Here is a 17209-nt window from a genome sequence, read left to right as displayed (position 1 = left end):
AATGATCATAATTTTATTATTGATTTTCTTTTTGTAGAAAGCATAATCTTCTTTAATCAGGTTTCAACATTTACTAATTAGAGGGTAATTAGAGCAATTTCATGAATAAATATGGATAAAATTATGGGCCTTATTGCTTATTGTTTGCTGCATTTTCTGGTTATATCTCAATGTACTTTTTTCTCATTACAAAAAGCAGAAAGCTACTTAGAATTGATATTGTTTGTTTTCCTAAGAAATTAATTAGAACCTTCAAAATAGCTAAATTTACTTATTTAACATAATTAGTTTTCCCTTCCAAAACATGTCACAAACAAGTCCATTTATGTGTTGCTTTTCTTTCTCTTATCCTCCCATACACACACAGTCACACATAATAAAATTATAATAATATTGTCCATTTGAAATTAATATTAATGATTTCGTGAGTTTGAAGAAAAAGTTAAATCAAAGGGAAATAACTTTTAAGACTATAGTATCTAAATTTAGGCATTAAAAAAATAGAAAATAGTATTTTTTTAGAAATATAATAGTCCGTAATGAATCAAGTGTGATGCACGTATATATGAATAACGGATACCTAAGCTTAAAGAATTGTGGTCTATTGGCACAAAAATGGCACTAGTATCATAATATCTTTCAATGAAAAGTTGTGTTCCAAATGTTAAAGGATAAAATAGGTATTTACTAAAAGTATAGGGGCAAAAGAGAAAAATAAAGATTATTGTATAGAGTCCAATTTATACATACTAAATAATAAGTTTTAATTTAAAGTTTATGTAAAATTTTATATATGTAATCAATACATGATATTTAAACAGTTTCTATTATCACGAATTCTCTTAAAAGTAGTAAAATGTGTACTTGTGCATGTCTCTCATTTTTCTTTCTATAAGATGTGCTATTTTTTTAATTTCTTTTTGAACATTTTTCTTTAAAGTTTCTGTACCATTCTAACTTATTTATTCCCTAAAATTTTCTCTTTCTCTAACATTTTTTTCTCTAATACTTTCTCATTTTCTTACTAAACGTCTATGTGTCCAAAACGTCTGTTTTCTTTTATTTTCTCTCCTTTTTTCTTTTTTAGAAAATGAAGTGTCCTTACGTATATTTTAATTAGACGTTCCTCTTTTGTACATTTCTCACTTATCTATACGAATGAAGTATTTATTTAAAAAAAAAATGTATCGACATATTTAATTAGTTATACATGGATTGTACCCGAATGCAATGAATGCATCAATAAGATGTACAACTATCTCTATTCGAACAAGCATGTCTTGCCAACATCAATTATACTGATTGGACTTAATAGACATTTACATTTAAATTGCCACATCCTACAAATATAAATTAAAAAAATACTTAAATTCAACTAGTCACGTATCATCAACAAAAGATAAAATAGATATTACTGATAATATAAGGGCAAAAAAGAAAATGAAATATTTTAAATTATATAGATTTGATGTAATTCTTAAACTCATGAAATGTTTTAAATCACCAGTCGACTCAAAAGCTCAATATAGTAGATGAAAGTAAATTTAATTGTATATTATCTAACAAAATGACACTAAAATTATAGAGTGATCTTTTAAATTATTTTCTATTTTATTTTTAAAATCGTAGAATTGTTTTGAAGAGATATTTTTATTGCTGTTAAATGATCAATAAAACCGTCTTTTGTTTTATACTATTTTTGAGGATGAATGTATTTTCATTCATTCTTTCTTTAAATCAATTAATAGTTTTGAGTAATTATTTTATATAGTAAAATTGTTAAAAATATTTTCATATAAAACAAAATGTCATCATCATTGATACATTATTTGTAAACATTTTACTATATTTATAAATAAATTTACTTATTTTTCTACATTTAAAAACAATTAAATAATTTTTTACATTTAAAAAAAAGACTTGGAGACAAAAAGAAGATTACCGAACGATTTTCTTGTTTTGTTTCGCCCATTTTCGGCTTTTTAGGTTGATTGCAGATAAAATACGTCAAAAGGAAAACCTCATTTCTAAGGCAAAAGAAAGAAGGGCCAAATAATAATAATAATAATAATAATAACTTTTTCATACAATAGTAACTTGAAACACAATTTTCCATTCTTTTTCATGTCAAAAATTTCAAAATTCCGTACGCTTTTTTGGACTCCTAAAAATATGTCTTTTTCTTTCGAAAAATAAAAAAGTGTCTTTGTTAATTACATTACAATTTTGATTCAATTTCCTAATGCCTGATTGTGATTCATATCACTGCATCATGCTGATAATATAATTAAGCGTTAATATATATACCAGACTTAGATGCCATATTTATAAATTGGTTAAATAAATAAAGGTTTATATATTACTTTGATCCATATATTTTTTGTTTTGATTCATTTTGGTCTCCATACTTTGTTCATTTTAATCTTTATATTTTCAATTTTGATTAATTTTAGTCCATATACTTTCAAAATATTCATTTTCGTCCTTGTACTTTCGACTTTTGTTCTTTTTGGTCTTTGAACTTTCAAAAGATGACCGATTTGATCTCTTAAAAATGAAATATGAAAAGTAATGGGACTAAAATGGTCATTGCTAGAAAGTACAAGGACCAAAATAAAGATTTTGAAAATATAATGATCAAAATGAACCAAAATTGAAAGTACAAGAATCAAAATAAACATTTTAAAAGTAAAGAGATCAAAATAAAACAAAAATAAAGGTATCAGGACTATAATAATATTTAAACCATAAATAAATAAAACTTTACACGTAGAAAAGAATTTTCTGTACATTACAAGTATATTAATTTTTTTTATTCATTAACAAGATATCTCATCACTAATATAACTAATACAGAAGGTAACCCGCTAATAGATCTTATATTTTTTTTTTTATATAGGACAGCATATTTATATATTATAAAGATATATCACTCATATGTACAATTTTTGTATCATTGGTAATATTTATTATATATTAATATTCCTAATGTTAAATATATCACTGACTTATTTAATACGAAGTATACCAATATATGTGCATATTAAATGCATAAGTTTTTCTATTTACATCATTTTCGTAATTTTTTTTTTCGAGAAAAGGATATATACTTCATTAAGCGTATGAGATAAAACAAATGAAACATTAACAGTATGAAAGCATGCCAAATAGAGCAATACGCATGAAGTATTAGTTTTTTTTTAAAAAAAAAACCAACCTTTTAAGATTTTGTAGACTAATGGAGTGTTTATTTTCGGGAATGAAGTTAGGATGAGTTAGACATCCTAAGTTCAACCCTTGTTTGAAATAAGGATTTTGGAAGGGTTTGAATGAATAGTAAACATTATTTAAATCTATGGGCTACACTTTGTTTTTCTTAATTTAATTTAGAAAGTTCGTTGGCCAACTTTTGGACACCACTTTCAATGACTGTCGTCGGCTAACTCTGACCGTCACCCCAACCTCCGGTCGCCACTTCTAACGACCCTGCCGGTAAACTTTCAGCCCACCGACTCTAACCAAATTTTGGTTGCCACCGATAACTTTGAAAAAAACATTAAAAGAAACATTTTTATTACATAACAAACCAAACAAACTTGTATATAAAAATACTTTTAAGAAAGAGTTGTCAAACATGTGTGTTTTTATGTTAAGGAGTTTTTGTTTTTTTAATCAAAAGTGTTTAAATAAAATGATTTTTTTGGAAAAAAAAATTCTTACTCATTCTAAATAGGTCTTAGTTTAATTACAATAATATTTTTTAAAAACACATTTTCTCTTTCTTCTAATTATTTTTTTCATTTGGAGTTTCTCTTTTTAGTTATTGTTATTTATTAGAATGTCTTTTTTTTTAAATTCTATCTCTTCCCTCCTTTGTTTATAATGTTGACTTTGTTTTAGGAGATTTCATTTATTTTCTTTTATTTCTCTTAGTTGTAAATCGACCACTACAATAAACATTCCTTACATGTTTCTATTTATATTATTATTAATATTATTATAAGATTTTTGTATAAAATAATAGCTCATTAGACTGCAGTTGTGTAATTAAGTATATTTACTTAGGTTGTTTGTTTAAAAAACAGTAATTCAAATTAGTTAAAGTGACAAAAGTTTAAATGAAATTTTATTTCAAAATCGAGTAAAATCAAATATTAAATTCTAAAACAATAAATTAAATAAAATTATAATTTTAGTCAAATCTCTATTTCAAAATTCAGATATATATATCTTTCTAAATTTTTTAGTTTATTTTAAACTTAATTATGTTAAAATAATTAAGATGACAAATTTAAACTAATCTAAAATCTAACCACGGAATAAATACAAAAAAATATTTCACAAATTCAAGATCAAGCTTCTTAAACCTAGACTTCCAAAATCTATTTCTTAAACGTCTATCTAAACCTCCCAACCCAACCCCAGGCTTAACATTTTAAGGCTTAGCATTCCAAATCTACACTCAAAACACAGTTTTCTTAAATGTCTATCTAAACCTCCCAACCCAATCCCAGACTTAACATTTCTAGGCTTAGCATTCCAAATCTACGTGTCAAACGCTCCCTAAGAAGAGACCAGGATATGAATGTGGATGTAAACAATCAACTTTTATAAAAATATTGATAAAATGTCAATGTTCATGAATATTTATGAAAAAACTATGGATATAAAAATTTGAAAAAAAAAAACAATTCAATTTGCAGATAAACATTCCTCTCTTTTTAACTGAATTACATCTTTTTATTATTAATATTAAGTTCACATTAGTGATATTTTGTTGATATATTTTTTTTATGTTAATGATTTTTCTATAAGTTTTATGAGAATGTCAACTCATCATTCTTCATGTAGTCAATGTTGAATCGATGAACATATAAAAATGTTAATGAAAATGTCTGATGTATTGGCACAAATTAAAATTCTTTGAAAAATTACATCTTATTTTTTCTGCAAAATGTTCTACAACGTTGCACATTCCCTAATTTTTTTTAATACAACAACTGCGGGATATGAGATTGAACCTCTTATTTCTATAAAGAAAACATGTCAATTACTGTTGAGTTAAGTACGTTTTAACTATATAATTGTTCACGGCATAAAACTTCTATAGCCATTCATTTTAATGAATGAAAGTAAATTTTATATTATATTAGAAATGTCCCTAAGCATCCAAAACTATAGAGATGTAACAATATTATTCCAACAAATCATGAGATGGGAGACCCTTTTGGATGAGGACCCTCCCCTCAATTTGGGTGGCATATGCTATATATTGTCACAAAACCTAAAATAAATCAACAAATAAAAATATGTGATCTGGTAATATGGAATCTTATATTAATTATTATGAAGAGGACAAATAAGGCCTAAGTATGCACACTTATAGCACAAATTAACTTTAAACAAAATTAATTAAAGACAGAACATCTTACATTTTCTATAGTTATTAATTAGTTACTGACCCTTCGTAGTCTAAAACATCTTACAAAGTTTGGATTGGTCATTTATTTTTGTTTTTAAAAATTAAGCCTATATTATCCACATTTCTTATAAGTCAAATTCCAAATTTCAAAAACAACTTTTTTAAAGTTACTTTTTTTAGTTCTCAAATTTTGGCTTGGTTTTTTAAATCATTGATGAAAAATAGATAACAAATGAAGAAATTTGAAGGTGAAAGTAATGTCTATAGGCTTACTTTTCAAAAATAACAAACAACAAACAAAATAATTATCAAATGGATTCTTAGAATTTCATTTTGTATGTACCTATACATCGAGACGGTTAATTACACGCAATTTTTTTTTTTACTAAAGTAACCTTACTTGAATGAGAAACTTACCCACCTCATTTTTCTCAAAAAAAACAAAACAAAACAAAAAAAGAAGAGGAAAAGACAATAAACTTGTTCAATTTTCCTTAAAGAGTGCCCCCACTTCATATTAATCCTAATCTTTACTAAAGAATTTTACCCAAAAATGAGTTGATGACGTAGAAGATGAGTCTCTATTAAACATAGGCATGCTAAAACACATCTATTAGATGATATGATATTAAATTTATTTTCACTCATTAACTTAAATTTTTTAGTCAACTGATGATTTAAGATGATATCAGAATAGGTAGTTTAGAAAGGTCTTGTGTTCAAACCCCTACAATGTCATTTCCTCCCAAATTAATATTGATTTTCACTTGTTGAGTCGTCCAATCGGTAATTTAAAAAAATCGTATATTAGAAAACACAAAATCTTAAAAAAAAAAAAAAAAAAAAAATCATATGTCATCACTCAATTACAATACACTAAATTTGATTTGATAAAATTCCAATACATAAAAGAGGAAAATAAAATATTTAAAGAATTTACATTTAGTTTCAATTATACGGCTAGAGAACAATAACCCAAAGTTTAACTTAGTACTAAAAGATTTTTAGTTTATTAGGTTTGAGGAAGCATAAATTTTTTAATATTAGTTGAATTATACCCACTTTAATTGTTGGCTTAAATTTACAAGTATATTTATAATTTCCAACTTTGTAGACACGGCAGAATAAAAGGGAAGAGAATGAAAGTTGAATTATTTTGCAAATCCAACTAAAGAATTCTACATGGAAATCGATATGATGAGTTGGATTAACCAAAACCAACCATTTCACTACATTACGTGTCATCCATCATTTCATTTTAATTTTAAACTTTTGTTAAATAACCAAATGGACTCTAAAAATGAAAATCATCTACTTCCAATTCTATGTCCAACAAATCTTTTATAAACTTAAAAGTTATTAGTGTCAAATATTATATTAACAGATTTTAAACAATCTCAAAGCACAAAAGGTAGGGATTAACTTTATAATTTGTTAAATTACAAAACTCTTTTAAGTTTATGTCAATCACATCCATGAAATTTAAATAGTGTCGAATATGTACAATTGTTAATTATTCTTTTTTTTTTTTTTTTTAATAAGACCTTAAACTCTAAAAATTATGTAACCATTAGTTTCTAAACTTTTGATTTTATATTTAATAAAATGTCGGCCATTTCAAATTTATATATAAAAAGTCATTCATCTATTCAACATTTTTAAAAAAAGAAATCACGAATATATAACTGAAAGACCATAAATCTATAAAACTAACATATTTTTTTAAAATTTCAAAGGACTATTAGATAATAATTAAAAGTTCAATATCATATTAGATGGTTTTTAAAATTGATTAGAACGCCTTATTTTATTTTATTTTATTTTTAATTGGGATTCTTTTCTCTTAATTTGTTACCTTGGTTTTTATTATTTAAAGTGATATAATTGAATTCTTAGTCAAATTCTATAAATAAAACAAGTTTTTAAAACTATTTTTTTAGTTTTCAAAAATTTAACTTGGTATTTTAAAACAGTGGTTTGAAAGTAGATTACAAAAACCAAAAATCTACATATAGATAGATTATTTGTAGACTTAATTTTAAAAAATCAAACGATTCTCAAACGGGTATATAATTTTAACCTTTATAATTAAGAAAAGGGAAATCTACCTTTTTAGTACCCAAATTTTGAAGAATATGTGCATTTGGTCCTTAAGTTTTTAAAACATATCTACCTTTTTTATCCCCCAAGTTTATTAGAATAGGTTCATTTGGTCAATGAATTTTCAAAATATACCTATTTAATTTCCAAGTTTTTAAGAATGAGTTTAAAAAGTCTCTAAAATATTTTTTTATAACTATCTTATATAATTACATAACATTTTGAATTACAAAAATAAGTTAAAAAGTAATTAAGATGGATAGGTTTTTAAATCTAAAACCCTAAAAAGAATTATTGCATGGACTTTTTAAATTTATTTTAAAAAAAAAAATCAAGGACTAAAAGGATATGCATTAAAAATTTATCCATATATTTAAAAAGTCGGGAATTAAAAAGGTAATTTTTAGTAAAAATAAAAAAAAATGAAAAATGAAAAAGGATATATCTTAAACTACACGTGTGGAAGAGAGAGAAATATAGGTTATGTGAAATGGAAGCAAATATCTTGGCTTGGTTGGAAAACAAAACCTCTCTCTCTCTCTGATTCATGGATTATGATTACCTTGTGAGTGAAGAAATATGAAAATTTAAAATTTAACCCCCAAAATAAATAAAATAAAAAGTTCAATGAGTCAAAGACAAGACGACACCGTTTTCTCTCTCCAACTTAATTTAATTTAATTTTCTTTTCAGGTCCCCCTCCAAACCGTTTCTACCAAAGACCCATCAACAACCTTCTCTCTCTCTCTTCCCAATATTGTAAGCAAACCCCACAACCATCACCATCATCATAATTTTATTTTTCCTACTCCATCTTTTTCCTTTTTTTTAAAAAAAAAAGATTTATTTTTCTCTCTTTATAAATTCCACACAGATCCACATCAACCCAGTTCCAACAACTTAAATACTCTCAACACAGAATATAATCTTTTGTGTCTTTTAATTAATCATAATGAGGAAGCCTGAGGCATTGGGTGGGACGACGACGACGACAAAGCTCCGAAAGGGGCTCTGGTCACCTGAAGAAGATGACAAGTTGATGAGCTATATGCTTAACAATGGCCAAGGTTGCTGGAGCGATGTCGCTCGTAATGCCGGTCTTCAACGCTGTGGTAAGAGCTGTCGTCTCCGTTGGATCAATTACTTACGCCCCGATCTCAAACGTGGCGCCTTCTCTCCCCAAGAAGAACATCTTATCATCCATTTGCATTCCCTTCTTGGCAACAGGTCCTTTTTCTTTATTCAAAATAATTATTTCAGCTAGTTAAGACATATATTATCGATTCAACAAAATCATAAATGGTTAGTTAATTTAGTTAACTATTATACTAGCCACTTTGGGTAAAATTACAAAACTTAATATGTTGGCAAAGGGGTTTTGATTGAAAGAAAACAAAAGAGCTAGAGTGCAAAATCAGTTTACGTTTGATAGTGATAAATCATGCCATTCCCATATCACTATTATTTTTATACAGATATTTCAACTTCACTATACACTATACTTTCTCTTATAAACTTTTTTTTAATTATTAATTTAAATATTGTAGACTAGTCTAAATGAAGATGACTATGATGTATAGTGAGTCGCATTTTATGGTTGGACTCGAAAAGGCCAAAAAAATATTATATTAAAGTCGTCATTTTTTCTTAAATTGATTAGTTAAATTGTGCTTGTTTTAAAATCTATCATATTGAAATTATGGATTATTATTATTATATTTAATCATTTTGTTGTTAATTAAACATATGACATGTCACCGAATTTAACAACCACTGAAATTATATTAACGTTACAAAAAAGACTTTGACATAAACTTGAAATTGCATTTTAATTGATTTTATTGTAGAGTTTAGAGTTTAGCTCAGCTGCATGCTCTCTCATGCACAAATATTAATACATCTACGTAACTATATGAATGCAGATGGTCTCAAATTGCGGCGCGATTACCGGGAAGAACCGATAACGAAATCAAGAACTTTTGGAACTCGACCATTAAAAAGAGGCTCAAGAATTTGTCCTCTTCACCATCTTCGAACACCAGCTCCGCCGGCTCTCCCTCCACCGACTCAAAACCCAATATTTTTGGCGGCCTCTTATCGGGTCAAGATCAACAACAACAACCACAAGGGTTAATGGATGACTTTCCCATCTACGCTTCCGATCCCGCACCTTCCATTATCGCCCTTGATCCCTTCCCTTTCCTCGCTGCCCACGGTGGACCATTCTTCCCCGCCACCACCGCGACCTTCACCACCGGGGTCGAACCGGGTTATTTCCAGGAAGATGAGAGTTTCTTTAGTAATCTCCCTCTTTTGCAAAGTGTTAACACTACCACCGCCGAGAGAAGCTTAAAAACCGAAACCGTAGTTAAAGAAGCTAACCATAGTAATTACTTAATGAACAACATCAACTGCCTTGCTAATCATAATAATATTAGCAACAATAATCCAAAGATTGATAACAACATCAATGGTGGGGTTGGAGCAAATTTTCTTCATGAGGAATTTTCAATTGGCGAATGGGACTTGGAGGATTTGATGAAAGATGTTCCTTCTTTCCCATGTCTCAATTTTCAAGTCCAATAGTAAACCGAGAAATTATTCGAAGAGACCACAACAATATACACGGATAATTTTATCCTTGAAGAAAATAGAGGGAAAAAAGACTTATATCGAGACGGTCACATTATATAATTTTTCGAGATGTATATTAACACTTTCACAGGGATATATTTAGGGTTTGGCTAGATTATTCATATCTATCTTTTCTAGATCTTTATAAGTTTTCATCTTCTTTCCTTTCTGCAAACTTTTTTTTATTATTATTATTGAAAAGCTGTTCATATATAATGTGAAGTAATAATAATAAAAGAAAAAAGGTCTAAGGGTTGTGGTATATAGACATTGAAGACCCTTGAAAGGCACTCCATTAAAGAGAGCTATGCTTTAAGATAGAGAAAGAAAGGGAGAAAGAGAATTAACAATAGATTATTGTATACATGTAGTTTACTACTATTGTAAAACATGCATGTACAAAAAGATATATGAATATGTTAGTTGGTGAAATTAATGGAAGTTTGTTATACTTCTCTTTTTCTTAATATTATTGTTGATATGATCATATATGACATGATAGATTGTGCAGTAAATAAATGAATGGAATTGGGTCAAAAAAATGGAAGAATAAAGTTTTTATTTTCGTCCGTCAACTTCGTTGAAATATTTGAGGTGATCTACTGAACTCTCTTTTATTCTTTAGTTTCTTGTTAAATAAAGTTATTTTTAGGTCAAGAATATGCCGAGCGAGAATTCGAATTTCTAATCTTATGGTCGAGAGTTACAAATAATTTATGTCAATTAAGTTATGTTTATGAAGAATGAGTGAGTGTGTGGTTGAGTTTGGATTTAAAAGAAGGAATGATGGGTAAAAATGGAGGTTGAAGAGAAAGGTTGTATGATTATTTCTTATATTAATGGGGTTTTAATGATAACTAAGTTGAGAGATGAATATCCATTGTCCACTAAAGCAAAATTAAACTAGGAGTAGAGATCTTTTTATCATTTATTTATTATTATTATTTTTATTTTGTTTTAATCTCTAAAACACTTTTTTGCTTTTTTTTTTGTTAGTGACTCTCCCATTTTTTTTTTATATAACTAATTATGACAATTAGAGATTAGTTAGGCACATGCTTGGTTTCAATTCTAAATCCCATTATGTAACACACTATCCCTCTCTTTCTTTTTTTGTTTTACCCAAAATAAAAGTACCCACAGATTGGGATAGTGTGTGTGTGTGAAGTATATATATGTACCATCATTTTGTTCAATTTCATCTCTAGGGTTTTGAAAGTTCTATTTTATTTGAAGGCTTATGAATATTTTCTAACAAGTTTCACTTAATGATTAATAATATCGAAGTAGATATTGACCTATATTGAGTTATTTTCAAAATTACAACCGCTTTTATTACTCTCAATTGATGTATTCTTTTGTAACAGAGAATTCATATCCTTAGTTTTTGACTCTCGGTTGTACGTATGTTCCTTCTCACATACTTTTGTTAATAAACGTAGCTTTTTCTTTCTTTCTTTCTTTTTTTAAGTTGAACTAAATCGAACAGCGAATCGATGATGTAACGTTTAAAAATAATTGTGTGGTTTCGAGTTTGCTTTTGTTTGATCATGTTAATTATCCACCTCATCTTTGCACAACAAAAAATTCAATTAGTCCTACTTAAATTGAAAAGGAAAATGAGTGGTATTGTACAGATAGAGAGAAAAAGAAGAATTACACATAAAACTAAAGGAAAAAAAAAAGGTGAAATATTCGATAAGATTGTCATGATTTTGAAATGAGTAGAGTCTTTCCTTGAATTAGGAGAGAGCTATGGAGTACTTCATGTGATAATACTCATATTGAATTGATTTCTAGATCCAATGAAGTTTCATTGAATTTTTAAATTAAATAAGATGAGTTAGACATTTAACATTTCTTAACTTGATAATAACAAAGCTTTTTTCTTTCTAATTGTTACACCGTCTTTTCATTAATGAATCTACTAAATATAATTCAAAACTAGCTAGTTTGTTAAAAAAGAAAAAAAAAAAGAAAAAAAAAGTTACATTTCAAAGATAACTAAAACTTCAAAACAATAAATTTGAAACTAATAGAATAAATTAGGAATACATAAGTTAAAAAAGGATTAAATGATACACATAAATATAAGTATAAAGACACACTATAAAATAGGGTCAGACAGAGAGAAAATGTTAAGATATGATTGCATCTTCCCAAAATTCTCTCATTAAAGCTAGCTTAGAAAATGACCCAATTGAAATATTTTACAAAAATTAGCTCATAGGTAGACATAAAAAGTGACCCCTTTTTTCCACTTGAATGAATGATAAAAAGAATGTCCCTTTTTTCCCCAATCATTTTCTTGAGGACTTTGAAGGCTAACCCATGACTAACATGTGTGCCTATGAATTATTTAATTTAGAAAACTAAAGATTTGGTTACTTGAAGAATAAACAAAGTACACTTGATCATGTCTTGGATTAGTTGCTAGAGTGATTGGGGGAAGAAAGATAGGTCATTTGCATTTTGAAAAACATTATTCTCTTTACTTAGGGTTTTATAGTGTTTCTTTATTTAAAAAAAAAAAAAATTAATAACCTCAAACATACTAACCAATGCACTAATTAACCAATATAGTTCATTTTTCACATGGTAAAAAGTTATACATGCATCAATAACATATGTATGTATATATGCGCATAATAATCATATATATGAATAATAAGCCAAAGCCTCAATCTATAATGTTTTACCTCATTTCTTTGTCCCATGTTTAGATATTTGCATGAACAAGACAACATATTTAAAAAGTAGTTAAAATAATCTACACATTTTTATATATATATATTTTTTAAAGGTTATAAAGGTCATATATGCAATATATATACCACTATTTCTTTAGTTTAATAACATGTTGGATGAGTGGAGGTTCTATTTGAAAATATTTATAACTTAGTTTAAAATTGTTGTTTCTTTTAAAATAATTGTTGATAGTTATGATTTTAGAAAAATTAGTTATAAGTAAAAATAATTTTTCGTAAATTTTAATTTTTAACATTAACAAAAAAACATTTTATGGTGTGTTTGGTAAATTAATATTAGATTGTCGTGGTTCAGCTATAATAATCAAAGTAGATTGATATTTATTTTTAGATAATTAGTTAATTTAAATCTTATTTTGATTTCTAAACTTTTAAATTTGTTCTATTTTAGTCATTAATCTGTCAAAATAATCATTTTAGTCTCTAAATTTTCAAGTTTATTCTATTTTTTATTTTGATTTTGATTTTTCTACTTTGGTCAACATTTATATTTTAATTTGTAACAAGTTAATGAAGTTTCAAATACTGGTATAAAGGTTAATATACAAGCATGATTTATAAGTTTGAGGGACGAATTGGGCAAAGCGGATTTAAGGCAAAAAAAAATAAAATAGCGACGATAAAATGTTTGCTTCTTAAAAAAATTTTAGACTAAAATAGACATTTTAAAAATTAATAATCAGTACATTTACCAACATAAATATATACCATTTTAGAGTACAAATATATAACATTTACTTCCATTAATTATGTTCAGAATAACAATTCTGTGGATATAACTGTCTTCACAAACATATATAATGTTAAAATGATTAAGTTATCTACAAATTAGTATAGCTTGAAGAGTTTAAAATACATTAAAAAATAAAAAAAAAAGGAGCATAAAATATCTTTACGATAAAGTGAACTTAGATTAACTGACTTAACGTATATATTAACGACTACTACCATTGTCCTCGAGACTAAAGAAAACGACCAAGAGCTTAAGATACTTTTATGTTGAATTGCTTTTTTTAACTTTCATTTGAATAATAAAAAATAAAAAGAAAACAAAGATGAAATTGGAGCACAATGAGATCGAGATTTTATCTCATGAAGTCGGAGCGTAAGGAAATAAAGACCTATCAATATGTTCGTGTATCAAACTTCTCCTACTTGTTGATAAGAATCCAACTCAAAATAGTAATTAAATGTCTTTGCTAATTTTTTTTTTTTTTTTATGAAAACAATTTTACATAATACCACAAAAATACCTCAATCATTGTACATTAAAAGAGGGGGAAAAAAGGAAAAACGACCAAAAATAAGTTAGAAAAACATTGAAGAATACATGTAGATGCACTTCTTTTTATTGCAATTATTTGAAAGAAAAAAAAAATTGCATTTGGGTTGGAATTAGGGCAACATCTAGTATTGGGCCCAATAATGGGCCTGAAAATTCTTTAGTCCGGAAGAAAATTTAATATTGGAAAAGATGAAAAAAAAATAACGTCGCCTGAGAGATTCGAAATCTCGCGGGGAAACCCCATGCACTTAGCAAGCACACGCCTTAACCACTCGGCCAAAGCGACAGGCTGTTGATGGAAATTAACAAAATAATTATAATTAATTATTCTCTAGTCCTGGATCTTTTCTTCTTAATATTGTTTTAAAGCTTATTAGAAATATACGGTTTTTCTATAATATACGAGGTGCATCTTTTTATTCATCTTCGACTCTTTTGTATAAGAATGGTTAGATTTAATTTTTTAAAAATGGTAGGAATTTGAGTATCCTCGCAAATACGAATATTTTTTAATCGTATCGATTTTTAAAAATATTTATGTAAATTTAAGACAATCAAAATTTTAGGAAAAAAAAATATATTTTTGATATCTAAATTCTGGATCTAGTTTTCATTTAGTTTATACGTTTCAAACCATTATACCTTTAGTTCTAAAGTTGTGAGTTTGGTTTCAATTTGAGTCCTTAAGTTTCATAATGTTTCAATTTTAACTTTATGATTTGAGTTTTGTTTCAATTTGATTCACATATTTCAAAATCTATACTTGTAACTTTGATTTTTCATTAAATAGTCACTTTAGTATTTGATATTAATGTTTATTAATTAATTTAAAATAATTTTGAAGAGAAAATCTAAAATTAATTTTAATTGTGATGAAAAATAATAAAACTTAATTGATTATAATTTTTTAAAAAAATTTAAATTAACTAGTAGAGATTAACTCTAATGTCGGAAAAGTGGGTATTTAGTACAAATTTGAGATAAGAAATTTAAAATATTAAAATGTAAGAATCAAATTAATTTTTTTTTAAGAAAAAAATAAAATCTCAAAGGTAGAATAGTAATATTTTAAAATGTATGGACTAAATTGAAATCAAATTAAAAACTAAAAAACTAAAAATTTTCACCAATGGTTTAAGAAACAAAGTCACTTTTTGAGAACTAAAAAAGTATTTCAAAAAAGTATTTTTGTTTTTTGAATTTGACTAAGAATTTAACCATTATACTCAATAATCATGTCAATCATTATAAGAAATGTGAATGAAATAGATTTAATTTAAAAAACAAAAACGAAAAAAACCAAATGATTATCAAATTGGGCCATAACATTTTGAAATGTATTAATCAAATAGAAACTAGACTCACAACTTATGGGGCATTTGGGGCAAGGACTAAATACTATTTTATAGTCCCCAATTAGCTACAATCAACACTATTTGAAAACCCCTATTTGTTACAATATTTACTATTTGTTGCCGTTTTTACTATTTTACATTCATCATTTTTTTATTATTTACTACGGTGTTTACTATTTTCTTTTCGAACTAAAATAGTTTACACCTCAAACACATACTATTATAACTCAAACTAAAATATCTACACCACAAAAACAAACTATTATAACCAACTATAATAACCAATTCCTTGTCCCAAACGCCCCTTTAGAGATCAAAAATACATTTTCCCCCGTAATTCTATTAAACAAATGCAATTATCTAAATATTTCAAGATATATGTAAAAAATTTCATATAAAATCAAAATAATTATCTAAAAATGTCAAACATCTATTATTTTCAGCATCAAAAAATTTAAAACATCTACATTTCTAAAAAAAAAAAAACAAAAAAACAAACAAACTACCGTCTAAGAAAAACAATGTATTATATAATTAGGCCACTTGAATTGGGTTTTCAACGTACTGAAAATATTATTAAGGAGTTTATAACGGTAAGCACTGATCTCATTGAGAAATGCACATTTTTTTTTCTAACTACAATAAGTACTCATTTTTTTTCCTTAGAAAAAAAAAGGTCGTTTTCCAAATTAAATCAACGGGCTTGTTTTTTTTCCCAACATTCTTTTATTTCTTTTACCACTTCTCAATGCATCGAACAAATTGTTATTTAAGATTCAACTATGTATCATGTTGTATACTTAGTTTTTTTTCCTTCTTTGTCTTCTCTTTTTTAGACACGATAAAACAAGAAAGCGAAAAAATACGAATATTTAACAACTTCATTTACAATATATATTTTAGGGGTATCTAAGAAGCAAGGAGAATCGTGTTGAGTTGATATTTTTTACCAACTCAATGTTTGACAACCAACTTTAAATGTTGAACTCTCCCCAATTCTCTCTCCCTCTAATGTTTTTAATAGTTCAATTCATCGGTCTCCGTTGGTAATTACCTCTACTACACTCCGGCGACATACTCTGATGACCACCTTGGCCAACCCCGACGACCAACTCCGAGCTCCGACAACCACCTTGGTAAAAAAAAACTCTGACTGCCACATTCACACGACCAAATTTGATGAAGAACTCTAGGCTCTACCAACCACCTCCGACAAGAACTCTAGTGACTAACTCCAACGACTTACCTTCGCACAATCAACTTCGACGACATATTCTACCTACCACCTTCACGTGCCTAACTTCGACGACCACTAATAAAAATAAAATGGTGGGATTAATTACCCACCATTTTATCACTCTCACTCTCACCCGTTTTCCCACGTGTTTTCATTACTCTCCCGACTCTCTCAATTACTTCGTCATTTCTCTATCTCTTATGCTCTCTTCACATTTACTCTCTTTCTCTTCTTTCGCTGTCTGATTCATCTTTCTCATCTTTCTCTCTTTTCTGTCTGACCCGTATGAGTTTTATTTTCCTCTTTCTTTTTCAACTTCTCCTTTATCTTTTTTTATTTTCTTTCCATGGCTGTTCTTTTAGATCTAATTTTTCTTCTTCCATTTCATTTTTTTCTTAGATCTAAAAA

The 17209-nt window shown here is 27.1% G+C and overlaps 1 protein-coding gene and 1 non-coding gene across 2 annotated transcripts; one reads left to right on the top strand and one right to left on the bottom strand.

The window, feature by feature from the left end:
- Positions 1-8427: 8427 nt before the first annotated feature.
- On the top strand, positions 8428-10584 carry LOC120088891 (transcription factor MYB83-like). The gene is made up of 2 exons (XM_039046331.1): positions 8428-8749; positions 9445-10584. The coding sequence occupies exons 1-2, from the start codon at positions 8475-8477 to the stop codon at positions 10106-10108; spliced, it is 939 nt and encodes a 312-aa protein (XP_038902259.1). The 5' UTR covers positions 8428-8474; the 3' UTR covers positions 10109-10584.
- A 3829-nt stretch (positions 10585-14413) lies between these two features.
- Positions 14414-14495, bottom strand: TRNAS-GCU. Its single transcript has one exon. It is a non-coding gene; the product is annotated as a tRNA-Ser (tRNA).
- Between the last annotated feature and the right edge of the window lie 2714 nt (positions 14496-17209).

This window comes from Benincasa hispida, chromosome 10 (genome assembly GCF_009727055.1).
Source record: "Benincasa hispida cultivar B227 chromosome 10, ASM972705v1, whole genome shotgun sequence".
Lineage (NCBI taxonomy): Eukaryota > Viridiplantae > Streptophyta > Magnoliopsida > Cucurbitales > Cucurbitaceae > Benincasa > Benincasa hispida.
Note: the sequence above shows the minus strand (reverse complement) of the source record. Positions and strands in the feature narration are given on the sequence as shown.

What these genes read in the sequence shown, in the direction of transcription:
- LOC120088891 (XM_039046331.1), top strand. Translation starts at nt 8,475, where the DNA reads ATGAGGAAGCCTGAGGCATTGGGTGGGACGACGACGACGACAAAGCTC. An exon ending in CATTCCCTTCTTGGCAACAG is followed by an intron (nt 8,750 to 9,444) that starts GTCCTTTTTCTT and finishes ATATGAATGCAG; the next exon opens with ATGGTCTCAAATTGCGGCGC.